Genomic DNA, 27,705 nt, shown 5'->3' on the forward strand with positions numbered 1-27,705 from the left:
AAAAATGCTCCCGAGTCTCTCGGGAACTGATCCAAATACAAAACCAGCCTATATTTGACGTTCCGGAGCCAATGGAACCCAAGAAATTTCCAAAATGACACAAATACCCCGATGATGCCTAAAGCCAACCTGACACTTAAAGATTTTCAACTTAGAAATTTTTTCCAACTTTTTCAAAAACAAGAAGACTACCAAAACGACCTAACGGGTCGTCACATCATCAACCGTTAAAACACATGTTCGTGCTCGAACATAAAAGAAAAGAAAAGAGAGGACGTACCTGGGGCATCAAAAGGTCGAGGATATCTCAGTCGTCATATCCAACTGGGTCTCCCAAGTTGCCTCGTCCATCGAACGACCTCTCCATTGAACCTTCACAGAAGTAATTTCTTTGGATCTCAACTTGCGAATCTGCCGGTTTAAGATAGCAATCGACTCTTCCTCATAGGACAGGATTTGTTCAAGCATTACCGAATCCCATCTAATCACATAAGAACCATCCGAATGGTACTTATTTAGCATCGAAATATGAAATATGGAGTGAACGCCCAATAAACCAGGAGGCAAAGCCAACTCATTGGCTAACTCCCTAATACGCTAAACAACCCCAAATAAACCAATGAACCTAAGGACCAACTTGCCCTTCTTTCAAAACCTCATCACACCTTTGATGGGTGAAACCTACACCAAAACTCGCTCACCAACCATGACACTGAAGTCACAAACCTTCTGACCCGCACAACTTTTCTGTCCAGTCTGAGCTGTAAGAAGCCCCTCCTGAAACAACTTGACCTTGTCGAAAGAATCCCGCAACAAGTCTGTACCCTGGGGTCTCACGGACAAATACATTAAACTACCTAACTGGATAACGACACCTCCTACCATATAATGCCTCAAAGGGTGTCATCTCAATGCTCGAATGGTAACTGTTGTTCTAAACAAATTCCGCTAAAGGCAAAAACTTATCACAACCTATTTTGCCTAAGTTGTGCGGGCACTTACCTTCCCACTTCGATAAGCGAACCCTCAACCCAAAAATGAATAAACAAATAAAAGGATAAAAATTATGCAACGGAATAGAACAAATACGTAAGTCTCACGATATATATATATATATGTAGTAGTAGAAAAGTGTGTAATGAAGATAAACACCCCCAGGGTCTAGTCTGAATAACACAAGAGCATCTTAAGGGAAATAATACAATCTAAAATACTAATACATAAAGTGTCTATGTCTCTGAATAGAATAGGACATAAAGATAGAAAGTTTTCAAGGCAGCAGACGACCATGTTCACCCTGGAAACTCAAGAGAAAGCTGAAGCGATGATCAGCCACACAGTCACGGAAGTGGATCCGACCTGATACTCTACATTCATAAAAGAATGCAGCAAGTGCAGGTCAGTACAAACAACAGTACTTGTAGGCATCATCGGCGGACTAAGCATAGCTAACACAATTCAGATAATAAAGCAGATAAGCAAATAAACCAGCAAATATAAGATAATACAATCAATTCCAATTATCCGTCATCACCTATGTAGAGCATCTAATCCCAAATGTGCCAAGTCTGAAGGTATCCAATCCAATCCAACATCACAATACAACACCGAACATCTCAATCAAGTCATAATGCAGTGCAATGCACTAATGGTATGAATGCAATGCAATGCATGCAAATACGGTGGACACATGTGCTCCGGATGGAAATATCGACCTCCCAGTAACACAACCTAGTGTGACTCGCGAAGTCTTAGTATCACCTAGTCCCGGCCTTTGCCCTAATAGAGAGACCGGATCCTGGATCTTTGCCCACTGGGGGGTTCTCACCGTCACCACTCTGGGGGTCCCGCGGAGTCCATACACTCACTGAATCCACGATTCCCGAATGAATATCGGACCTCGGACTCTCATGTCACTCATGTGAAAGAGCTTCATTAAGTATCAATTCACTCAATCCACAATTCCGGGAAGAACATCGGATATCAAACTCTCACATCACTCAAGTAAAATTGAGCCCAGCTCATCAAGTATCATCAATATCTCAACACTGTATCATGAAAATGAGAGTGCGTGCAATGTATGAATCACATCAATGATCATGCTCAATATCACCAGTACCAACAATGGGTACACCAATAATATATCTGAATCAGAATACCAACAGTGGGTATGCCAATAATATAACCGAATCACAAGTACTAACAATGGGTACGCCAACAATATATCCGAGTACAAATACCAACAGTGGGTATGCCAACTATATCATAACCAAGAATGATAAAACATAATCCAATATCTACCAACGACTCATGGCATCAAGCCGGCACAATTGAACAATCAAATCACATATAACGGGGTGGCTAGCCCCACCACAACAGGGCCCAACCTAAGGCAATATCCATCCCGACTTCATACCCGAAGGTTCACATGCTATCTCCAACAATATAATCTAAATATGTGCTTTGCTATACGAAGTCTAACCGAAGACAAGCCATAACCTACCTGGATAGCCGAACCGCAATACCAACAACTCACTCCTTTGCCTTGCTTTTCCGCTGAACCTCAGAACCAAAGTAGTCTAAGCATAATCGAATTCAAGATTAGAAATCATGAAGAATGATACTAATATTGCTACTATTCAAATTAGGTCAATTCTAGCCCTAGAAATAGGGAAAATGGGCCCATAAGGGCAAAACAGAAAATTCAGAAGCAAATTATCAAATTAAGCACTAGGTGATCATAACCCCACCTCTAATTCCTGATTAAACTCAACGATTAGCCTAATTTCTGATTTCAAGCAAAACCCCCAAATTAGGTATAAACTTTAATTCCTTCATTCCGAAATTCAACACTAGGAATGGAAGGTATATGATTAATAAGCTTAGATTCATCAAAATCAAACATAAACATCATCAATTTATCATTACCAAGCCTAGAGAAAGTGTTTATCGAAAACCCCTTTCTAACTTCCATTACTAAGGGGTTATTAAAGGGATGGGAGGAATCTATGATGATTATGATTTAAGGAAGAGTAAAGGAATAAGCAAGATTTACCTACAAGACTCTCCTCCAAATATCCCTAAGAACAGTTCCCTGAAGCTCAAGTATCGAGATGGGAAATAATGAGGGTCTAAGGGCTTTTAACACTTTATTAATTTTACAAACTGCCCGTCAACTTCTTTAGCGGCACTGGGACCACCCCAGCAGTGCCGCTTCAGCGGTCACTCAATCGCTTCAGCGGAAATGGCAAAATCCCATTGACCGCTCCAGTGGCAGGGCTACTGCTCTAGCGGTTCCCCTGCCGCGGTGCTTGTGCCGCCAAAACAGGCACCAGACACCAGAAAACTCTCCCAAGTATCACAATTTGATTCGATTTTTGACTAATTCCCGAGGCCATCTGCTCGCATACCATACACATAGCCATACATAAAACCATGCTACGAACGCTTTCATGGCCTTGGAATTCCCAACAGAGATCTCGTTGACCGAGTCAACCCCCGATGCCTTAATTCCAATTTCCCAACCCAAGTCACGAAATGCATCCGGGTGCATTGGGAACAGAACCAAATACACCCACAAGTTCTAAACAACCATCCAGACATCTCAAAATTGACGGAATTTCGAAAAAGGTTCGTTTACCCAAAAGTCAAATTTGGGACAACCATTTTGCACTTTAAGCCAATATTTCACAAAAGTTGCCCAAATCCGATCTAGATACCTTGAAAAGCATGCCAACGGTCTCCTAGGGTCAAAAGTGAGATAATCAATGCTCAGGAACGGGCGAAAATGTCGAAAAGACTATAACGACCAAACGGGTCGTTACATCAGATACCAATTGAATCGTCGCTCGTCCTCGAGCTAAGAAAAGAAGGAAAGCAGGGAAATACCTGGATCAGTGAACAACTGGGGATATCGGCTACGCATGTCGGACTCGGTCTCCCAAGTAGCCTCCTCCACAGGACGGTGCTTCCATTAAACCTTCACGGAAGCAATCTCTTTTGACCTCAACTTTTAAACCTGCCTATCCAAGATCGCTGATAGGCTCCTCTTTATAAGTCAAATTCTCATCAAGCAATATAGAATTCCAACAGACAATGTAGGTACCGTCGGCAGGGTACTTCTTCAGTATCGAAACATGAAAAACCGGATGAACTCCCGCCAAGCCTAACGGCAATGCCAACCGAGAAGCTACATCACCGATACAGTCCAAAATCTCAAACGGATCAATATACCTGGTGCTCAACTTTCCCCTTTTACCAAATCTCATAACACACTTCATGGGTGAAACCTTCAATTGAACCTGGTCACCAATGGCAAACTTCAATTCCTGGACCTTCCGGTCTGCATAGTTCTTTGGCCGACTCTGAGCTACCAAAACCTTGGCCTGAATAACTCTCACCCTATCAAGGGACTCTCTCAATGGATCCGTAATCCAAGGTCGAGCCTCGAACCCATCAAACCAACCAATCGAAGATCTACATCTCCTACCATATAAGGCCTTAAAAGGCGCCATACCAATACTCGAATGATAACTATTGTTGTACGCAAACTCTACCAAGGGCAAGTGCTGATCCCAATAACCATCGAAATCAATAACATATGCTCTCAACATGTCTTCGAGCACCTGAATGGTCCGCTCGGACTGGCCATCGGTCTGGGGATGAAAAGCTGCACTAAGATCCAATTGGGTACCCAACTCCTCGTGAAATACCCTCCAAAATCAGGAAGTGAAGACAGTATCCCGATCAGATACAACAGAAATAGGGACCCCATGTAATCTCACAATATCCCTAATATACATCTTAGCTAACTTCTCCGCGGTATAGGAAACCTGAACTGGAACAAAGTGAGCGAACTTAGTCAACTGATCCACTATCGCCCAAATAGAATCAAACTTGCCAAGGGTCTTCGGAAGACCCATGACAAAATACATGGTAATCCTCTCCCACTTCCACTCAGGAATGGGCATCCTCTGAAGCACCTCATCAGGCCACTGGTGCTCATACTTTACCTGCTGACAATTTCCACACATAGCCACAAAGTCAACTATATCTCTCTTCATCCGATGCCACCAATAGTGTTGTCTCAGGTCACGGTACATCTTAGTCGCCCTCGGATGAATGGAATAGCGAGAGCTATGAGCCTCAGACAAGATCAATTGAACCAATCACCAACACGAGGAATACACATGCGTCCTCTAATCCTCAAAATGCCCTCAGAATAAATCACGGCCTCCTTGGCGTCACCTCTCAAAACTCTATCTCGAATCTTGCTCAACTGGGCATCCTCAAATTGATGAGTCTTGATCCGATCCAATAAAGACGACATTGCATCTATACAAGCCAAAATCCTGCCCAGGGTTGAAATATCAAGACGGACGAAACTGTTGGCCAGAGCCTGAACCTCCATGGCCAATGGACGCTCGAAAACAGTCAATCGAGCTAAACTCCCTATACTCACTGCCTTGCAACTCAAGGCATCATCTACCACTATTGGCTTTCCCGGGATGATACAGAATAGAGATGTCATAGTCTTTCAGGAGCTCCATCCATCGGCGCTGCCTGGAATTAAGATATCTCTGGCTAAATGCATGCTGAAGGCTACTGGTGATCGATGAAAACCTCACAATGGACACCGTACAAATAATTCCTCCAAAGCTTCAAAGCAAAGACTACCGCCAACAACTTCCAAATCATGGGTAGGGTAATTCTTCTCATGAACTTTTAACTGACGGGAAGCATAAGCTATCACTCTACCCTACTGCCACAACACCGTACCAAACCCATACGGGAGGCATCAAAATAGACAACTGAAATCCTTACCTTCCACTGGTAAGGCTAGGATTGGGGCTGTAGTCAAAAGAAGCTTGAGCGTTTTAAAGCACTCCTCACAATCATCCGTCCACTGGAAGGGAACATCCTTCTAAGTCAATCTGGTCAAGGATGAAGCAATGGCAGCAACACCCTTCATAAAGCGACGGTAATAACTGGCCAAACCCATAAAACTACGAATCTCAGTAACAGTAGTGGGCCTCGCCCAACCCCTTAAAGCCTCAATCTTTTAGGGATCAATCATAATCCCCTCCTTGGACACCATATGGCCTTGGAATGCTACAGACCCCAACCAGAACTCATAGTTAGAAAATGTAGCAAATAGGCTATATTTCTTCAACTACCTAAGAACAGTACGAAGATGGCTCTGATGCTCCTCTCTACTCTTGGAATACACCAAGATGTAATCAATGAACACAATCACAAAGAATCAAGAAATGGTCTAAAGATGCCATTCATCAAGGTCATAAAGGCAGTCGAGGCGTTGGTAAGCCCGAAAGACATCACTAGAAACTCGTAGTGGCCATATCTCATCTGAAATGCTGTCTTCGGAATATCCTCCGCCCTGATCTTGAACTAGTGATAGCCGAAACGCAAATCAATCTTCAAAAACATCAAAGAACCCTGAAGCTGTTCAAACAAATCATCATTACGAGGCATAGGGCGATTGTTCTGAATAGTGACCTTGTTCAAATGCTGGTAATCAATACACATCTTCATTGTCCCATCTTTCTTCTTCACGAATAACATAGGAGCACCCCAAGGGGAGACGCTAGGTCTAATGAACGCCTTGCTCAATAAATCCTGCAATTGTTCCTTAAGCTCCCTCAACTCGGAAAATGTCATTCGATATGGTGGGATGGAAATGGGACGAGTGCTCGGGTCCATATAGATACAGAAATTAATGTCGCGATTGGGTGGCATACCCGGCAGATCCGACGAGAATACCTCCGTGAACTCGCTCACAATAGGGATAGACTCAAGAGGTGGAGATGCAACAGTCGTATCATGAACATGCGCCAAATACGCAAAACACCCCTTACTTACTAACTTCTTCGCCCCAAGGAAGGAAATGATCTTCTTCGGGGCAAGAGTAGGAGTACCTCTCCACTCAAGCCTAAGGATGCCCGGCATAGCTAAGTGACTGTCTTGGCGTGACATTCCAAGATCGCATGATAGGGAAAAACCCAGGACATACTCAATATAATATCAAAGTCCCCTATATAAAGGATCATCAAATCTACCCAAGTGTCATACATCTTAAAAGTAACCAAACAAGACCGGTAGACTCGATCAACAATCACAGAATCTCTTACCGGAGCAGACACATGAACAGGTATATCTATGCTATCACAAGGAAAATCCCAATCAACAGCATGAAATACGAATAAGTGGATCCAGGATCAAACAATACAGTAGTAGACTGAGCCCGAATAGAATTAATACTTGTTGTCGCTGCGTCAAGGATCTCCAACTGGAGGGCTAGCCGCTCTAGCCCCGCGGCCTCAACTCTTGCTGCACAGTGAATGATGCCTGGAAGGAAGCACCTTCGGCCTCAAGCTAGAGACAGGACAGCTGGAGAGGACCCTCCAGCCCACTAATAAACCACCGAATCCTGCCGGCCTCCGTCGGAATCAAGGGGTAGGAGTAACGAGCCAGATAGGAGAAGGATAGCCCATAGGTAGTAACCGACATGCCCTTCTGACGGAGATCAAAGAACTGACCTAGATGCTCGTCCCTCCGCGAACGAGGCACAAACCTCTCTAGAAACACCCCATAGAACTGCTCCCAAGTAAGTGGACGCGCATACGCTGGACTGCTAGCAAGGTAGTCTCTCCACCCTGCCCTCGCGCCACAATGGAATCGATGGGTAACATAGAAAACTCCGAGAGTACCCGTAATCCCTTCCGTGTGAAGTAGCTCGTGCGTGATCATGACAAACTCGGAGGCATCCTAGCCTGGCGCGCCAATGAAAATTGGTGGCGCCAACCTCATGTGCATTCTTCAGGCAGGCGTGTCGCGAATCCTCACCATCTGTGAGGGAAGACATAAGAGTCAAATACCAATTTGATATTTCCAGATACCAATTTGAATAAACTAGCACAACGGAAATAAAGAAAGTGAGATTTCCTAAATGTCTTTTAGCCTCCCGCAGATAAGTACGGAGCTCATCGTACCGATCTATGAGACACTATTAGACACGCTCTTGTATTAAAGACTGGGTAACCTAGGGGTCTAATACCAACTTGTCACGACCTATTTTTCCTAAATCATACGGGCACTTACCTTCCCACCTCGGTAAGCAAACCCTCAACCCAGCAATGAATAAATACATAAAAGGATGAAAATTAAGCAACAGAATAGAAAAATACGTATGTCAAGATATATATATATATATATATATATATATATATATATATATATATATATATATATATATATATAGAAGTAGTAGAAAAGTGCGAAATGATTATATACACCCCCATGGTCTAGTCTGAATAACACAAGAGCATCTATAGGGAAATAATACAATCTGGAATACTAATACATAAAGTGGCTATGTCTCTGAATAGAATAGGACAAAAAAATAGAAATTCTTCAAGGCAGCGGATGACCATGCTCACCCTGGAAACTCAAGAGAAAGATAAGGCGACGATCAGCCACACATCACGGAAGTGGATGCGACCTGATACTCTGTATTCATAAAAGAAAAGAATGTAACAAGTGCAGGTCAATACAAACAACAGTACTGGTAGGCATCATCGGCCGACTAAGCATAGTTAACACAATTCAGATAATAAAGCAGATAAGCAAATAAACCAACAAGTATAAGACAATGCAATCAATTCCAATTATCCGTCATCACCTATGTAGAGCATCTAATCCCAAATGTGCCAAGTCTGAAGGTATCCAATCAAATCAATTATCATAATACAACACCGAACATCTCAATTAAATCATAATGCAATGCAGTAATGGTATGAATGCAATGCAATGCCTTGCAAATGTGGTGTACACATGTGCTCCGAACGGAAATATCGACGTCCTAGTAACACAACCCAGTGTAACTCACGAAGTCTAAGTGCCACCCGTCCTGGATCTTTGCCCAACAGACAGACGGGATATCAGATCTTTGTCCACAGGGGGTTCTCACGGGCACCGCTCTAGGGGACCCGCAGAGCCTATGCACTCACTCAATCCATGATTTCTGAAAGAATATCGGACATCAGACTCTCATGTCACTCAAGTAAAAGAGTTTCATCAAGTATCAATTACTTAATCCACGATTCCGGGATGAACATCGGATATTAGACTCTCACGTCATTCAAGTAAAACAGAGCCCTGCTCATCAAGTATCATCAATATCTCAACATTATATCATTAAAATGAGAGTGTGTGCAATGTATGAATCACATCAATTGTTATATCTCGGAAATTTTGAGTCGTGTGAATCATGAGCAGACTAGCGCGAACCTAAGGTGAACATGAGATCCTTATGAGTTGAAGGATAGTATTTGATAACTTTAAGTGTTTACCTTAAGACTTCGAAGTCATAGAAATATATGGGACTAAGTTTGTTGAAGGAAGTGAAATGTAAGTCGCGCTCGGAAAGATTTTCGCTATAATCGAGCTAGTATTTATTTAGTAATGTCTTGAGGGGATACTGTTAGGCCTACATGGTTAATTAAGTGTTACACAAGTTCCAAGAGGGTTCTATAAGGATTGGAAGTCAAACGAATTGAAACGAGCGACTTATCGTATAGGGTCACTTTAATAGACCATTTGAAGGACCGTAGGAAAGTTCACGGCCAGTCAAATAGTGGAGCACCACCGTGTAATGGTTACAGTGAGTTGTGCAAAGCTGGGTAGTTTGACAGTTCACTTTGACGGACTGTATAAATTTTGACGGTCCGTCAAAGTGGGCGCAGAATTGCCCGTCGCGTTTTTAAGTCATGCTTTATATATTTCGTTCCACTTCATTTAGAAATTTTATTTTCCCAAATCAGATCCTAGAGCTCTCCAAAAACCCTCTCTTCAACTCCATAAACTAATCCAAGCCAAAATCCAAGAGAGATTAAAGATCAAGAGGCAAGAATCAAGATATTCATTTGTTAAAAGTCTTGCTAGTGTTAGTAAACTTCAAGAATTCATTGGGTATTGAAGCTAGGGTTTCCATATAAGTTGATTGCTTGTTCCAAAGCTTAATATTGTGAGATAAAAGGTTAGTTTTCATGTTTATTTCATGTTATCAAGAATGTTTAGTTGTTGAACAACTTCGGTAGAAGGAGAAAGTAGAAGATGAGTTCTAAATGTAGTTTTCATGATGTTTTTGAGTAGTAAGCTTACTTGAGTCATGATTCTTAGTCTGTTATGGATATAATCTTGTTATAAAAGGTAATAATGATGAGGAAGTGTTGTATTAAAATGTGCTAAGGGTTGGTGTGAAGTTGTTAGTATAAGTTGAATATGAGAATGAATTTTGAAGAGTTAATGGAATGTGACTACTTGATTATTATATTGTAGATGTTATTATGGTTATGTGGGAGTTGTTTTGTAGTATGGTGGAAGTTGATGAAATAGGGGAAATGCTGCCCAATTTGCATTAACTTATGAATTGTTCTAGTTTGGATTTAAGAGTATCTTTAAGGCTTAACAAAGGTATGAGTCCTTTTAAATGTAGATTTTTCAAGCTTCAACGGTGAACGTTAAGTAGTTAAGATGACAACGAGGTATTTAAGGCTAACCCTTATTTCATTAAGGTATGGTCCCATTGCTAAATACTAACGTCTTCCAAATGACTTCATTCCTAGAATTGCTAAGGCTCATGATCCTTGATAAATCTCATGATACCATTGGTCCCATCCTATGATAGTTGATTCTCTAAGGAAGGATATAATGAAAATGATGATGTCGATGATAATGTTGAGAATGTGTATGTGCTCCTATGTATATATATTTATATATTACAGTATGACTTCTAAGAACACCGAGCTTATATGGCCTGGCATGATATCTATCGCACGCGCACCACTGCAGTTGGGTATGGATATGAGCCTTGGTAGGGCCAGGTACGTATAACACACAACGTTATCATGGACGGGTATGTAAGACACCGAACCTCTATGGTCGGTTATGATACTACTACAAGTGTAAATGTGTGAAATGGAAGGTTCCCATTAGAAAGGGGATAAGTAAATACGATGAACAACGCTAGAGGTTTAATGGCTTCATTATCTCATGAACTCTCTATCTTATGTTATTTCTTATGTTTCTATTATGATGTTAACCATGTTTTACATACTCAGTGCATTATTCTTACTGACGTTCTTTTATTTGTGGATGCTGTGTCATGCCCGCAGGTGGACAGGGAGATATACTTGACCGATAGACTGCTTGTTCAGCGACTGCATAGAGGAGCTCCATTTGATTCAAAGCTGCAACTTTTGGGTATTATTCCTTTGTGTATATATGGGCATGGCGAGGTCCTATCCCGTCCTTATGATGAAGTTTCTTACTCTTCTTAGAGGCTCATAGATAGTCATGTATAGTAGATGTTTTTTGCCTTGTCGGCTCATGTTTTGGAATATTATTTTGTTAGCCTCGTCGGCTTGTGTATATGTGTATAGGCATAGTTGTTGACATTAAAAGTGTTTTAGCCGTTGGAAATGGTAGTATTGAGGCATAGAATTGTTAATAGGCCATATGGCTCACCTAGATATGAATGTGAATGTACGATAAGAGCTGCCCGGAGGGTTAGCTCCGGGTGCTCGTCATGGCTCTCCGGTTGGGTCATGACAAATGTGGTATCAGAGCGGTTCCTTCCTAGGGTGTGTCTACGAGCCGTGTCCTGTAGAGTCAAGTTTATGGGTATGTTGCGCCTCATACTTATAAACAGATGGCTGCGGGCATTTTAGGAATGAATGACCTTCTTTCTTCATAGATCGTGTGATAGAGCTATGATATAAGGATTTATCTTTCCTTAACCGTGTGTTATGTATTTCAGAAATGCTGGTAAAGGGGAAAGCTACAGTAGCCCAAAAGGACAAGACAGTGGCAGAAAAGTGGGTCAAAAGAATACTGCCACCAGTGGTAGAGGGGGATGATCCCAGAATGAGGTTCCATCTAGATCCCCCCACTCATTACCCACTTCAGAGGACCCTGAGGGAGCCTCAACCCCAGCTCCTCCACCAGATGCTTAAGGCCAAGATGTGAAAGATGCCATTCATTTGCTCACTCAGTTGGTTGCCGCTCAGACTCAGCGGCAAGGTACGGGTCAAGGTGATAGGGCTGTCAGTGCAACAGCCCGTAACTTTATTTGCTTGAACCCTCTAAAATTCTTCGGGTCAAAGGCGGATGAGGACCCTCAAAACTTTATTGATGGGATGTTGAGGACACTACAGTTAATGCATGCTTCAGCTATTGAATCGGTAGAGTTAGAGTCCTATAGATTGCGCGATTTCACAGTTCATTGGTATACGGTTTGGATGGCATCAAGGGGAGTTAATGCACCTCCCCCGGTATGGCAAGAATTTGTTGATGCTTTCCTATGACATTACTTGCCCCCTGAGGTTCGACGGGCTAGAGCCGATAAGTTCTTGAATCTTAAGCAATGAGACATGAGTGCTTTAGAGTATAGTCTCCGCTTTAATTCTTTGGCTAGGTATGCTCCGGCCATGGTAGCGGATATAGGTGATTGAGTGCACGAATTTTTCAGTGGCTTAAGGCCATATTTGATGGATAAATTCTTGACTGTGTCCCTCCAGGACAACATGGATATTTCGCGCATTCAGGCCCATGCCCACAATGTTATAGCCCGCATTTTGTACGTCCGAATATTTCGAGATCGATGTGGCAAGTGAAGGGCAAGACCATTTTCAAAAATTATTTTTGATGTATAAGTTGTTATGAATATTGTTTATGAATATTATTGTATGGAAATATGGAGAAAGGTTAAGGGTAAAAAGGGAAATTCGCAAAATGGTTCATGGTAATATTGTGGAAGCCTAGGGGCAAAATGGTAATTTCACTTATATTCAACAAAATTCTTGAAATTTCCAAGATGGCCGTCTGGCATGGGTAGCATGTGCTCACATTTTTATTAAATGGGGGGCTAATTATAAATAATAAAAATACATGGGCCAAAGCTTGCTTAAGAAGACACTTAGTCTTCTTTGACCATTTCAAGAAGTTTCAAGAAAATGGAGAAGGGGGACATGTGTCCATACTCCTACTCAAGGGACCTAAATATATATATAGCTAAATGGGGGAAAGAATACACAAGATATATTTGTCTTCATCTTTTAAAAAGATGAAGAAACTTGGAGAAAATAGAAGAAAATTCCAAGGGGCCATTCGGCCATGGCTATGGAGAATTGACTCCATGAAGTTGATCAAGAAAAATTATTTCTTCTAGTATTCCAACTAAGTTGAAGGCCCTCATTAACATGGGAGAGTTGTTGGAGCAATTAAATCACTCATTTGAGCAATATATGCCCCTAGCCGAATGAAGAGATAAGTGGAAAAGGTATGTGTTTAAGCTTCTCTCATATGTTTATTTATAATTTGTGAGTATCGTGGAAGGTCGAAATGAATGAAATTCATGGAAAAATGTGATGTTGAAGTGGTGGCCGTGTGTGTGTAACATTGGCCGTGTACATATGGTGTTGTGTAGAAGAAATAGATTAATTCTACTTAATCTTTTGGTTGTTGTTGTAATATGTAGAAATGAATGAAAATGCATGAAAACATGTATGATGTTATTGTGGCCGAATAGGGGTTGGTTTGGAAAGTTATGGTGAATTGATTCTATGTGATATTTTAGTTGTTGTTGTTGTGGAATCCATAAGAAAATGAAGGTTTAATGACTTGGAAATGAAGTTGTAATCGTTATTGAATTGTTGAAGAAAATTATTGCGAAACTAGCTTGGATTCTTACATTGTATGAATGATGTTGTTAATACATGATTGTTGATATGGTTTATGAATCTAGAATGAGAAAAATGTGTGGTTAATACTTTTGTTGAAGTTGGAGGATTTGGGTAGCATTGGATTATTATGAATATTGTAGTATTGTTAGAATAATTGTTGGTATTGTTGTTGATGATGTGGCCGAGTTCCATTCTCGGGTTTGTTGTTGAAATTGCCCGAGTTGTATTCTCGGGGATGGTATATTTACAGGGGAGATGCTTCCGAAATTTCGGCAGAATATAAGTGAATCTATTTGAGAAGTTAAGACAAGTGAATGACAATGAATCTAATGGTTATGTCAATTCTCTTGAATGTAGATTAGCAAGTTTGGGCTAATAAGTGTAGCTAGTTGGTCGTGGAACAGGTATGTAAGGCTTACCCTTTCTTTCTTTTGGCATGTCCTAGAGCCAAGTAAGTTATGATACGCACTTTGAGGTAACTTTACTCTTGACTCCGAGTCTGTTTATGATTCGTATGCACCTTCTGATATACGTATTCAGTAAATCCGCTATGAGTGTTCGGATATAAGCATTTTGTTACAAGTATTGTGATATGAGTATTTTGATATAAGTATTCTGATATGAGTAATCTGATATGAGTATTCTGATATGAGTATTCTCTGTAAGTCTTAATGTCCCCAACTTCTGTATACGATCTTGGATAGCTTGAAAATGCCCATAGAGGTTTTTGTACTAAAACGCTCGTAACTTTATGATATTGAGTCCGATCGACCCGAAACTTTTTTCTCAGCCTTCAGATGTCGGTAAGTGTGTGTGTCTCTATCGGGTCTTGATTTGTATGCATATGGTTTCTCATGACTCTGCTCGTGCATGTCTGAGTATGTCTTTTAACTGCGTCCTGGGCCAGGTTCTTTTATCGTGCATTTCCTCTACATTGTTCACCGCGCCCCTCGGTGGGAGAGCCGGGCTCTGTTATTTGTATATGATGATATGGGGATGGCGGCCAGGATGGCATATGATTCTGTTCACCGCGTCTCTCCCCTAGAGGGCCGGGTTCTATTACCGCGTCCCTCGCTAGAGGGCCGGGATCTGTTATCTGTTATCTGTATATGCATATGATGACTTATGATTTTGGCATACATGATTTGTGTTCTGAAAGTAAGCATTTTGATGCCTCGAATAAGGTACTTACCTTCTGTACTTCTGATTCTGATTATGGTTCTATCTGTTATACTTCTGTGCTCCTGACTCCGATTATGATTCTGTTTACTGCACTTCTTGCCTTACATGCTCAGTACATATTCCGTACTGACCCCCTTTCTTCGGGGGCTGCGTTTCATGCCGCGCAGGTACACCCAGATGATGTGAAGTCATTATAGAGGATGTTCCAGCAGAGTTGGCAAGCTCCATTTGCTGCTGGAGTGCTACCGAGTCCGAGTTTGTATGTTATGTTTTTTTTTCTGGATTGAAGTTAGAGACTTTGCAGACAGAGTCGTGGGTATAGTATGTCGGTTGCGTAAGCGGCTTCATCAACCGATATGTCATTCTGTATTACGTGATAAATCCTATATAATCACAGATTATGTTTAATTTGGAAAGCATCAAAAAAGAATATTTTGAAAGTTTATTATGTATTTTATTTTTATTTGATTTAAAAGTCTAATCGGATTATGTGTGCCCTAAAGGTCTGTGGGTTCGCTCGGCTCCGGATGTGGGGCCGGGTGCCCATCACACCCTAGTGGAATTAGGGTGTGACAAAGTGGTATCAGAGCGGGTCTGTCCTCGGAGTTGTCTGCAAAGTCGTGTCCAGTAGAGTCCTGTTTATGGTGTGAAGCCGGCCACATTTATAAACAGGAGGCTACGGGGCATCTAGGGATTGTTGACCTTCTTTCTGTCATAGATCGTGCGATAGAGCCAGGTCATAGGAAAATGAAATTCCTTATGTAAGCCTTACATATGACGGAAAAAGGTAAGTGGCGACATGGAAAGTCACAAGGGTAAGTATTGACATATTTGTTCTGCTACCTGAAGTTGGAAGCTCTGGGTGGCTGGGCTATGTCATATATATATATATATATATATATATATATATATATATATATGTCCTGTGAGGCATTATTGGTATTTACCGTGCGTAGGTTTTGAAAGATAAGAGTGGTAAAGGAGATTCTGCTAGAATTGTTGGGTATACCTAACAGGAAGAAGTGAGGAAAGGAAACGATGTAAATAGGAATATGCGAGGCTCAAAAAAAAATTCAATAAGCAAGGCGAAAGGAATAGTGACGATGACGGGAGATGTGAAGCAAGGAAAAGAATAGTATAAGAGGAGCAAGGTCTGTTGGAGGATTCAGAGAAAGTTGACAAGCAGGTTGCTGTAAATTATTTTGTACGATTGGTGAGTGGAAATCCAAACAGGCTGATAACTGTGTATGTATAAGTAATGGCGATGAAGGTATGTTTATTACCATTGGGACTCTGGGAACCCAGGACGGAAGGTAGTTATACACAAAAGTTAAAAGTGAACATCGGGATGAAGAAGGGTAAAATAGTAATTGTATAAAGAAGGATGTGTTACGAACATGCCCCGGAACCTGTAAAATTTTGACTTGCTCCAGATTATGTAATAAAGGCCATACGAGGAAGTGGACGCGATTATATCTGCATTAAGGCACTGAATCCCACCAAAGTTTCGAAGTTAAGCGTGCTAAGGTGGGAGGATGGGTGACCTCCCTGGGAAGTATGTAGAAATTCCATAAATTTAAGTATAAGAGACAAACTAGAGGCTAAAATGGCCTAAAGGAAATTAGAACTATATGGGATGGCTGGAAACCTTAAGAGGTCGCGTAAGACGAGGTAGACTAGGCCGGTGAAGAAACAAAAAGTGCATCACAGCTTAGGAATTAGGATAGGCTTGAATAGCGTTCGGAAGTATTTGTGGGCTAGTTGATAGTATATATATAAATGCGTAGGATATCCCACATATGAATGTATCGGTGGACATGTGAGTCCCAACAACCGGAGCTACGGTAAGGAAGGCATGGATCACGAAAGGGTACCGAAGTTCGAGGGATGGTAAGAATAAATGGTACAAGCGTTATAAAGTAACCTGCTATTATTTTTACTATAGGTTAAGATTGGAAATTCTAGTATAACGATATTTGAAAAAGGAAGGGAGTGAGTAGATGGAAACGAAGAAATCAAAGTATCGGAAGGAGGTGAAAGGTAAGAAACCTCAGTAAGGTAAGCTCCCGAGAGAAACTACCAGCTAAGCACGAGACTATTTGGGTAAGAACGCAAAGTAGGCATGTAAAAAGGGGTAGAGTGTGGTAAAAGGAAACAGGAGGGGAGTGTGTGAGGTTCGAGGACCGATTTTAATAAGTGGAGCTAAAGGAATAGTGACTACGACAAGGGAATGTAAGGTAAGGAAAGGGGTGTTTAGGCTCTGTGACAGTATTGACAGACTTAGGTTCTTGAAAGGAACATAAAGGAATAGATATGTGGCTATATTAATATAGGTAAAGGCTCGACGAACAAGGGTAGGGAGAGTAAAAATTGTAAGGATTCTGTGCTGAGAACAAAAGTAGCAGAACGCTTAAGCAATAGGGACGCATAGCTACGACACAAACACATAGTTAAGGAAGAATTACGAACAAGCGAACTAAGCAAGTGAAAGGATGAATAGTGGATGGAAATGAAATGTAAAGAATGTGCATGGAAGACCGCTCGGGTATGGTACCATAAGTATAGTTAAAAGCACAATGAGCAAGGATAGAAAGAGTATAGGTTGTAAGAATTCTGTACTGTGAACAAAAGTAATGAGGCGTTCGAAAATATGGACGCATAGTTGCAACGTGAACGCGTAATTAAGAAGAACTACGAGTAAGTAAGCCAAAATAGGTGAAAGGATTAGTAGCGGATGGAAAAGTATGGGGATGTTGACAAGAATGATAACGTAGACAGAAAATAAAAAGGGAAGCTTATGGTAAGAAGTTTCGATATGTTATGCACAGAGTTGGAAAGAAAGATAAGAAGGGAGGTATGAACGAAGACTTCACAAAAGAATTGTTGGCATAGAGGGAGCCCCTTAAAGGGGGGGGGGGGGAGACCATATGATATTAAGCTTATGAGGAATTACGACATTTTCAAACGCCAAGAAAGGAAATTTATTAGCTCGGGACCGGAGTTCGAAATATGTCGGCACTATCAAAAAGATACATGGAAGAAGCGGAAACGAATTGACAATGAGTATACCGTAAGGCTAACACAAAGGGAAAGAATTAAAGATACCTTAAGAGAATGCTCCTTGCCAACATGAATTATGACGTGTTTATGTCATGATCTGAATCCCTCCTATCGGGCAGACTGGCGTCATACCTAAGTACGCAGTGATATGTTTTAAAAGGAGTAATATAAGATCAAGAAAATAAAGAAAAGTTGTAGTACGAACTCAGGAATGTTGCGAACTAAGAAGATAAGTAAACTCGGACCATAAGCTACCATAAGGGTAACTCGACTACGAAGAATGATAGATGGTAAAGAAACATTATGTGTATACGTTTTTGGGTGAATATTCAGAATGCAAGATTAAAAGGGATAGTGACAAAGACGTAAAGAAACAGGGGGGGGGGCAAAGAAAAGAGATAATCCGGGGAGTATGAGGATCATGAGTTGGTATAGCGAATTAGAAAGCCCATAACACGGAATGAGGACTCATGTAAAGACTAAGAAGTTCGATTATTAAGGAAATAGGGTGAGAGATAAAGAATGGGCATGAAAGAAAGGACAACTATAAGAGAACCCTCCCAAAGTATTATGACACCCCAAGAGGTCAGTTGAACATTCGAGGACGAATGTTCTAAAGGGGGGGAGGATGTTATAGCCCGCATTTTGTACGTCCGGATATTTCTAGATCGACGTGGCAAGTGAAGGGCAAGACCATTTTCAAAAATTATTTTTGATGTATAAGTTGTTATGAATATTGTTTATGAATATTATTGTATGGAAATATTGAGAAAGGTTAAGGGTAAAAAGGGAAATTCGCAAAATGGTTCGTGGTAATATTGTGGAAGCCTAGGGGCAAAATGGTAATTTCACAAATATTCAAGAAAATTCTTGAAATTTTCAAGATGGCCGTGTGGCATGGGTAGCATGTGCTCACATTTTTATTAAATGGGGGGATAATTATAAATAATAAAAATACATGGACCAAAGCTTGCTTAAGAAGACACTTAGTCTTCTTTGACCATTTCAAGAAGTTTCAAGAAAATGGAGAAGGGGGACATGTGTCCATACTCCTACTCAAGGGACCTAAATATATATATAGCTAAATGGGGGAAAGAATACACAAGATATATTTGTCTTCATCTTTTAAAAAGATGAAGAAACTTGGAGAAAATAGAAGAAAATTCCAAGGGGCCATTCGGCCATGGCTATGGAGAATTGACTCCATGAAGTTGATCAAGAAAAATTTATTTCTTCTAGTATTCCAACTAAGTTGAAGGCCCTCATTAACATGGGAGAGTTGTTGGAGCAATTAAATCACTCATTTGAGCAATATATGCCCCTAGCCGAATGAAGAGATAAGTGGAAAAGGTATGTGTTTAAGCTTCTCTCATATGTTTATGGATAATTTGTGAGTATCGTGGAAGGTCGAAATGAATGAAATTCATGGAAAAATGTGATGTTGAAGTGGTGGCCGTGTGTGTGTAACATTGGCCGTGTACATATGGTGTTGTGTAGAAGAAATAGATTAATTCTACTTAATCTTTTGGTTGTTGTTGTAATATGTAGAAATGAATGAAAATGCATGAAAACATGTATGATGTTATTGTGGCCGAATAGGGGTTGGTTTGGCAAGTTATGGTGAATTGATTCTATGTGATATTTTAGTTGTTGTTGTTGTGGAATCCATAAGGAAATGAAGGTTTAATGACTTGGAAATGAAGTTGTAATCGTTATAGAATTGTTGAAGAAAATTAATGCGAAACTAGCTTGGATTCTTACATTGTATGAATGATGTTGTTAATACATGATTGTTGATATGGTTTATGAATCTAGAATAAGAAAAATGTGTGGTTAATACTTTTGTTGATGTTAGAGGATTCGGGTAGCATTGGATTATTATGAATATTGTAGTATTGTTAGAATAATTGTTGGTATTGTTGTTGATGATGTGGCCGAGTTCCATTCTCGGGTTTGTTGTTGAAATTGCCCGAGTTGTATTCTCGGGGATGGTATATTTACTGGGGAGATGCTGCCGAAATTTTGGCAGAATATAAGTGAATCTATTTGAGAAGTTAAGACAAGTGAATGACAATGAATCTAATGGTTATGTCAATTCTCTTGAATGTAGATTAGCAAGTTTTGGCTAATAAGCGTAGCTAGTTGGTCGTGGAACAGGTATGCAAGGCTTACCCTTTCTTTCTTTTGGCATGTCCTAGAGCCAAGTAAGTTATGATATGCACTTTGAGGTAACTTTACTATTGATTCCGAGTCTGTTTATGATTCGTATGCACCTTCTGATATACGTATTTAGTAAATCCGCTATGAGTGTTCGGATATAAGCATTTTGTTACAAGTATTCTGATATGAGTATTTTGATATAAGTATTCTGATATGAGTAATCTGATATGAGTATTCTGAAATGAGTATTCTCTGTAAGTCTTAATGTCCCCAACTTCTGTATACGATCTTGGATAGCTTGAAAAATGCTCGTAGAGGTTTTTGTACTAAAACGCTCGTAACTTTCTGATACTGAGTCCGATCGACCCGAAACTTGTTTCTGAGCCTTCAGATGTCGGTAAGTGTGTGTGTCTCTATCGGGTCTTGATTTGTATGCATATGGTTTCTCACGACTCTGCTCGTGCACTGTCTGAGTATGTCTTTTCATTGCGTCCCGGGCCAAGTTATTTTATCGTGCATTTCCTCTGCATTGTTCACCGCGCCCCTCGGTGGGAGAGTCGGGCTCTATTATCTATATATGATGATATGGGGATGGCGGCCAGGATGGCATATGATTCTGTTCACCGCGTCTCTCCCTAGAGGGCCGGGTTCTGTTACCGCGTCCCTCGCTAGAGGGCTGGGATCTGTTATCTGTTATCTGTATATGCATATGATGACTTATGATTTTGGCATACATGATTTGTGTTCTGAAAGTAAGCATTTTGATGCCTCGAATAAGGTACTTACCTTCTGTACTTCTGATTCTGATTATGGTTCTATCTGTTATACTTCTGTGCTCTTGACTCCGATTATGATTCTGTTTACTGCACTTCTTGCCTTACATGCTCAGTACATATTCCGTACTGACCCCCTTTCTTCGGGGGCTGCGTTTCATGCCGCGCAGGTACACCCAGATGATGTGAAGTCATTATAGAGGATGTTCCAGCAGAGTTGGCAAGCTCCATTTGCTCCTGGAGTGCTGCCGAGTCCGAGTTTGTATGTTATGTTTTTTTTCTAGGATTGAAGTTAGAGACTTTGCAGACAGAGTCGTGGGTGTAGTATGTCGGTTGCGTAAGCGGCTTCATCAGCCGATATGTCTTTCTGTATTATGTGATAAATCCTATATAATCACAGATTATGTTTAATTTGGAAAGCATCGAAAAAGAATATTTTGAAAGTTTATTATGTATTTTATTTTTTATTTGATTTAAAAGTCTAATCAGATTATGTGTGCCCTAAAGGTCTGTGGGTTTGCTCGGCTCCGGATGTGGAGCCGGGTGCCCATCACACCCTAGTGGAATTAGGGTGTGACACAGAATTTTGAGGAAAGTCAACAAAAACAAAGAGGTGAGCGTGAGCTTGACAGAGGTTATAGCAAGAGGGCTAGATCTTTGGGTCTGACTAGTGAGTTTAGAGGAGGGCAAAGATAGTAGTTTTCTAGGAATTCAGGCCATTTTATGACTAGTACGCCTCCAAAGTTTACGGGCTAGAGATTCGATAGATCTACTCACTCCAGGCCGAGTCAGAGTTTTAGAGCTTCAGGTTATCACTACCAAGGCGACTTGGGTTAGACAAGGCCACTCATGCCATGCTGTTCTCAGTGCGGGAAGTTGCATTAGGGCCTAGTGTCAATTAGGCTTAGATGTTTGCTATGCATGCTGGCCGGCCAGGCCATATCATGCGTGACTGCCCCTCGATTGGTGGTAGGGGAAGGATCCAGCCTTCAGGGTTGGTAGCCGGGTCTTTATCATCTATATGCTCTCCGGGGCAAGGTTTTCAGACACCAGTTAGTCACGGTAGTGGTAGAGGAGGAGCTCCCAGTACTAGTGGTCCCTAGCACCATATTTATGCTTTGGCTAGATGGCAGGATCTTGAGTCTTCACCTGATGTTGTTACAGGTATATTATCGGTATTTTCTCTTGATCTATATGCATTGACAGATTTGGGCTCCACATTGTCATATGTTACTCCATATATTACGGATCGATTTGGGGTCAAACAGGAGTCAGTCAAACCTTTCGAGGTATCGACACCTGTTGGTGAACCGATAATAGCTAGACTCAAGATAAAAATTGTGTAGTTGTGATTTGTCATCATTTTACTATGGTTGATTTACATGAGTTGAAAATAGTGGACTTTGATGTTATTATGGGCATGGATTGGTTGGCTTCTTTCTATGCCAATGTTGATTGTAGAACGAAAATGGTTCGCTTCCAGTTTCTGGGAGAACCAGTTTTGAAATGGAAAGGAAATACAGCGTCCCCGAGAGGTAGGTTTATTTCCTATCTAAAGGTGAGGTAAAATGATTGCTAAACGTTGTATTTATCATTTAGTCCAGGTTCATGATATAGAAGCCGAATCACCAATCCTCCAGTCTGTCCCCGTGGTGAATGAGTTTCCGGATGTATTCCCGGATGAATTCCAGGCCTCCCTCCAGAGCGGGAGATTGACTTTGCTATTGATGTGCTACCGGATACTAAACCCATATCTATTCCTCTTTATAAAATGGCTCCCGTAGAGTTAAAAGAGTTGAAGGAGCAAGTGAAGGACTTGCATGAAAAGGGTTTTGTTAGGTCTAGTTCATCCGCGTGGGGAGCACCTGTGTTGTTTGTGAGTAAGAAAGATGGCTCCTTGCGAATGTGCATTGATTACAGGAAACTGAATAAAGTGACGATCAAGAATAAATATCCGCTTCCAAGGATTGATGACTTATTTAATCAATTGCAAGGTGCCAAATGGTTTTCAAAGATAGACTTGAGATCCAGATATTATCAGGTGAGAGTTAGGGAGGAAGATATTCCTAAGAAAACCTTTAGAACCAGATATGGCCATTTCGAGTTTCGAGTAATGTTGTTCGGGCTAACTAATGCACCGACAGTGTTCATGGACTTGATGAACAATGTGTTCAAGGACTTGCCTAGATTTATTTGTGATTGTGTTCATTGATGACATCCTGGTATATTCTCGGTCCGAGGCAGAACATATAGATCATCTACGCACCGTTCTTAGAGTTCTTCAAACTCGAGAGTTATTTGTAAAATTTTCAAAATGCAAGTTTTGGTTGAATTTGGTGACCTTTTCGGGGCATGTTATTTCAGTCGATGGTATTCGGGTGGATACCCAGAAAATTGAAGTCGTGAAGACTTGGCCAAGGCCTACGAGACCTACGGAGGTTCGTAGTTTTCTGGGCTTAGCAGGTTAGTATAGAAGATTTCCAGAAGGCTTTTCTTCTATTTCTGCATCATTGACAAAACTAACTCAGAAATCAGCTAAATTTCAATGGACGGATGCTTGTGAATTTAGTTTTCAAGAGTTAAAGAATAGAATTAACTTCGGCCCCGGTCCTAACAGTTCCAGAGGGATCAGAAGGCTATGTTGTCTATTGTGATGCTTCAGGCAGTTGGGTTAGGATGTGTGTTGGTGCAGCATGGTAAGGTGATTGCTTATGCTTCAAGGCAGTTGTGAAAACATGAGAAAAATTATCCAACCCACGATCTTGAGTTAGCTGCGGTGATTCATGCATTGAAGATGTGGAGACATTATTTGTATGGTGTCCATGTGGATATCTACACGGATCACAAGAGCCTTCAGTATATTTTCAAGCAAAAAGAGTTGAATTAACAACAACAGTGATGGTTGGAGTTATTGAAAGACTATGATGTTAACATCCTATACCATCCCGGAAAGGCGAACATTGTGGCTGATGCTCTTAGCCGTAGATCTATGGGAAGTTTATGTGATGTTCAGCCAGAGAAAAGAGAGTTACCTCGTGAGCTCCAACAATTAGCTAACCTAGGAGTTCGGGTAGTGGACTCAGGCAATATGGGAGCTACCATTCAGAATTCAGCGGTCTCGTCACTAGTGGTTGAAGTGAAAGAGCACCAGTACGAAGATCCCATGCTAGTTCATTACAGAGATACACTCCCGTTATTCTGTTCACCCCGGAGCAACAAAAATGTATCATGATCTTAAATCCATATATTGGTGGAATGGAATGAAGAAATACATAGCGGAGTTCATGGCCCAATGTCCTAATTGTCAGCAAGTAAAAATTGAGCATCAAAAGCCCGGTGGATTGTTGCAAGCTATGAAAATTCCAACTTGGAAATAGGAAGTGATTAATATGGACTTCAATAAAGTCCTACCTCGTTATAGGCATAAATATGATTCTATATGGGTAATTATGGATAGACATACGAAGTCAGCTCATTTCCTACCGGTCAGGACTACATATGTAGTTGAAGATTATGCAAGGCTTTATGTCAAAGAAATAGTGTGACTCTATGGTGTTCCAGTATCTATTATTTTCGATAGAGGGACACAGTTTATCGTAAAATTTTGGAAGTCTTTTCAAGAAGGTTTGGGGACCCAGGTCAGTCTTAGTACAACATTTCATCCACAGACTGAGCGTACCATCCAGATTCTTGAGGATATGCTACGGGCCTTTGTATTGGATTTTGGAGGTAGTTGGGATGATCACTTACCGCATATTGAATTTTCTTATAACAACAGTTATCATTCCAGCATCCAAATGGCCCTGTATGAGGCTTTATATGGGTGCAAATGCAGATCGCCAATTGGGTGGTTCGAAGTGGGAGAGACTAAACTGATAGGGCCAGACTTGGTCCAGTAAGTTGTAGAGAAAGTTAGGCTCATACAGGATCGGTTATTAACAGCTCAGGGTAGTCAGAAATCTTATGCTGATAATCGACGGAGGGACCTAGAGTTTCAATTGAAAGATTGGGTATTCTTGAAGGTGTCGCCAATGAAAGGCGTCATGAGATTTGGCAACAAAGGCAAGCTTAGCCCTCGGTAAATATTGGACCTTATGAGGTTGTACGCAAGGTATACCAAGTGGCTTATGAATTAGATCTACCTTCGTATTTGGAGTTAATCCATCCAGTTTTCCATATATCGATGCTTCATAAGTGCATTTGAGATCCTTCTAGAGTTGTAGCGGTAGATGATGTTCAAGTTACTGAGGAATTATCCTACGAAGAAGTTCCCATTGCCATTCAAGATATGCAAGTACGGAGACTCAGAACCAAAGATATAGCTTCGGTTAAAGTTCTATGGAGAAAAAATAATAGAGAGGAAATGACTTGGGAAGCAGAAGAAGACATGAAGTTAAAGTATCCGCATTTATTTCCACCTTCAGAGGAGACTCAGGCAGAGATGCCATTGTCCCCAGGTATGTAGTGCTTGCCTTGATGTTTTTCTGGTCGTGAGTGGCCATAGTTATTGTTGTTGTTGTTGTAGCCCTGTGAGGCGATATATTTTGGGTTGCTGTGACAGGATGGTAATGCCATATTACAGGGGAAACTCTGGCAAAACTTTTGTAAAATCTCTAAGAATTTAACATTCGAGGACGAATGTTCCTAAGGGGGGAAGAATGTTATATCTCGGAAATTTCGAGTTGTGTGAATCATGAGTAGACTAGCGCGAACCTAAGGTGAACGTGAGATCCTTATGAGATTAAAAAGAGTATTTGATAACTTTAAGTGGGTACCTTAAGACATTGAAGTCATAGAAATATTTGGCACTAAGTTTGTAGAAGGAAGTGAAATGTAAGTCGCGCTCGGATAGGTTTTCGCTATAATTGAGCTAGTATTTATTTAGTAATGTCTTGAGGGAATACTATTGGGCCTATTGTATTTCTAATGAAGTGTTACACAAGTGCCAAGAAGGTTCTATAAGGATTGGAGGTCAAACGAATCGAAACGAGCGACCTATCGGATATGGTCACTTTGATGGACCATTTGACGGACCGTAGGAAATTTCACGGCCTGTCAAATGGTAGAGCACCACCGTATAATGGTTACAGTGACCTGTGCAAAGCTGAGCAGTTTGACGGTTCACTTTGACGGACCGTATAAATTTGACGGTCCGTCAAAGTGGGCGCAGAATTGCCTGTCGGGTTTTTAAGTCACGCTTTCATTTGGACATTTTATTTTCCCATATCAGATCCAAGAGCTCTCCAAAAACCCTCTCTTCAACTCCATAAATTAATCCAAGCCAAAATCCAAGATAGATTAAAGATCAAGAGGCAAGAATCAAGATATTCAAGTGTTAGAAGTCTTGCTAGGGTTAGTAGACTTCAAGAATTCGTTGGGTATTGAAGCTAGGGTTTCCATATAAGTTGATAGCTTGTTCCAAAGCTCAATCTTAAGAGATAAAAGGTTATTTTTCATGTTATCAAGAATGTTTAGTTGTTGAACAACTTGGGCAGAAGGAGAAAGTAGAAGATGAGTTCTAAATGTAGTTTTCATGATGTTTTTGAGTAGTAAGCTAACTTGAGTCATGATTCTTAGTTTGATATGGAAATAATCTTGTTATAAAAGGTAATAATAATGATGAGGAAGCGTTGTATGAAAATGTGCTAAGGGTTGGTGTGAAGTTGTTAGTATAAGTTAAATATGAGAATGAATTTTGAAGACTTAATAGATGTGACTACTTGATTATGATATTGTAGATTTTATTATGGTTATTTGGGAGTTGTTTTTTAGTATGGTGGAAGTCGATGAAATAGGGGAAATACATCCCAATTTTCGTTAAATTATGAATTGTTCTAGTTTGGATTTAAGAGTATCTTTAAGGCTTAACCAAGGTATGAATCCTTTTAAATGTAGATTTTCCAAGCTTCGACAGTGAACACTAAGTAGTTAAGAAGATAACGAGGTATGTAAGGCTAACCCTTCTTTCATTAAGGCATGGTCCCATTGCTAAATACCTTCATATGAGTTCTATAATGTCTTCCAAATGACTTCATTCCTAGAATCACTAAGGCTCCTGATCCTTGATAAATCTCATGATACCATTGGTCCCATCCTATGATAATTGATTCTCTAAGGAAGGATATAATGAAAATGATGATGACGATGATAATGATGAGAATGTGTATGTGCTCCAATGTATGACTACTAAGAACACCAAGCTTATATGGCCGGTTATGATATCTATCGCGCGCACACCACTGCAATTGGGTATGGATAAAACTGAGCCTTGGTAGGGCCAGGTAGTATAACACCGAACCTTATCATGGACGGGTATGTAAGAGCCAAACCTCTATGGCTGGGTATGATACTACTACAAGTATAAATGTATGAAATGGAAGGTTCCCATTAGAAAGGGGATAAGTGTCACGACCCAAACCGGAGGGCCGTGACGGGCACCCGGTGCTAGCCCACCCGGGCACCTCTTAACGTACCTTTACATTTACATCTAGCTGAGCCACATTTAAAATCATACATTTCTATTCATCAATCATACTAATCCCATTGGACAATAATACCTTTGTATCAACATTAGCAACTATGCCCATATCAATGTACATAAGCCGACGAGGCTAACAAAATGACGTCCAAAATATAGGCCGACAAGGCCAAACACATCTAACCTATATACACATGTCTACGAGCCTCTAAGGAGAGTATGTCATATCATATAGGCGGGACAGGACCCCGCTATGCCCATAAATATGTACACAAAAGAATAAGTACCAAAA

General features: G+C 40.8%; 1 protein-coding gene across 1 annotated transcript; it reads right to left on the reverse strand.

The window, feature by feature from the left end:
• Positions 1-288: 288 nt before the first annotated feature.
• On the reverse strand, positions 289-5,063 carry LOC132613023 (uncharacterized). The gene is made up of 4 exons (XM_060327084.1): positions 4,983-5,063; positions 4,095-4,385; positions 727-825; positions 289-597 (listed from the first exon to the last, which is right to left on the reverse strand). The coding sequence occupies exons 1-4, from the start codon at positions 5,061-5,063 to the stop codon at positions 289-291; spliced, it is 780 nt and encodes a 259-aa protein (XP_060183067.1).
• Between the last annotated feature and the right edge of the window lie 22,642 nt (positions 5,064-27,705).

The sequence above is a fragment of the Lycium barbarum genome, chromosome 10 (genome assembly GCF_019175385.1).
Source record: "Lycium barbarum isolate Lr01 chromosome 10, ASM1917538v2, whole genome shotgun sequence".
Taxonomy (NCBI): Eukaryota; Viridiplantae; Streptophyta; class Magnoliopsida; order Solanales; family Solanaceae; genus Lycium; species Lycium barbarum.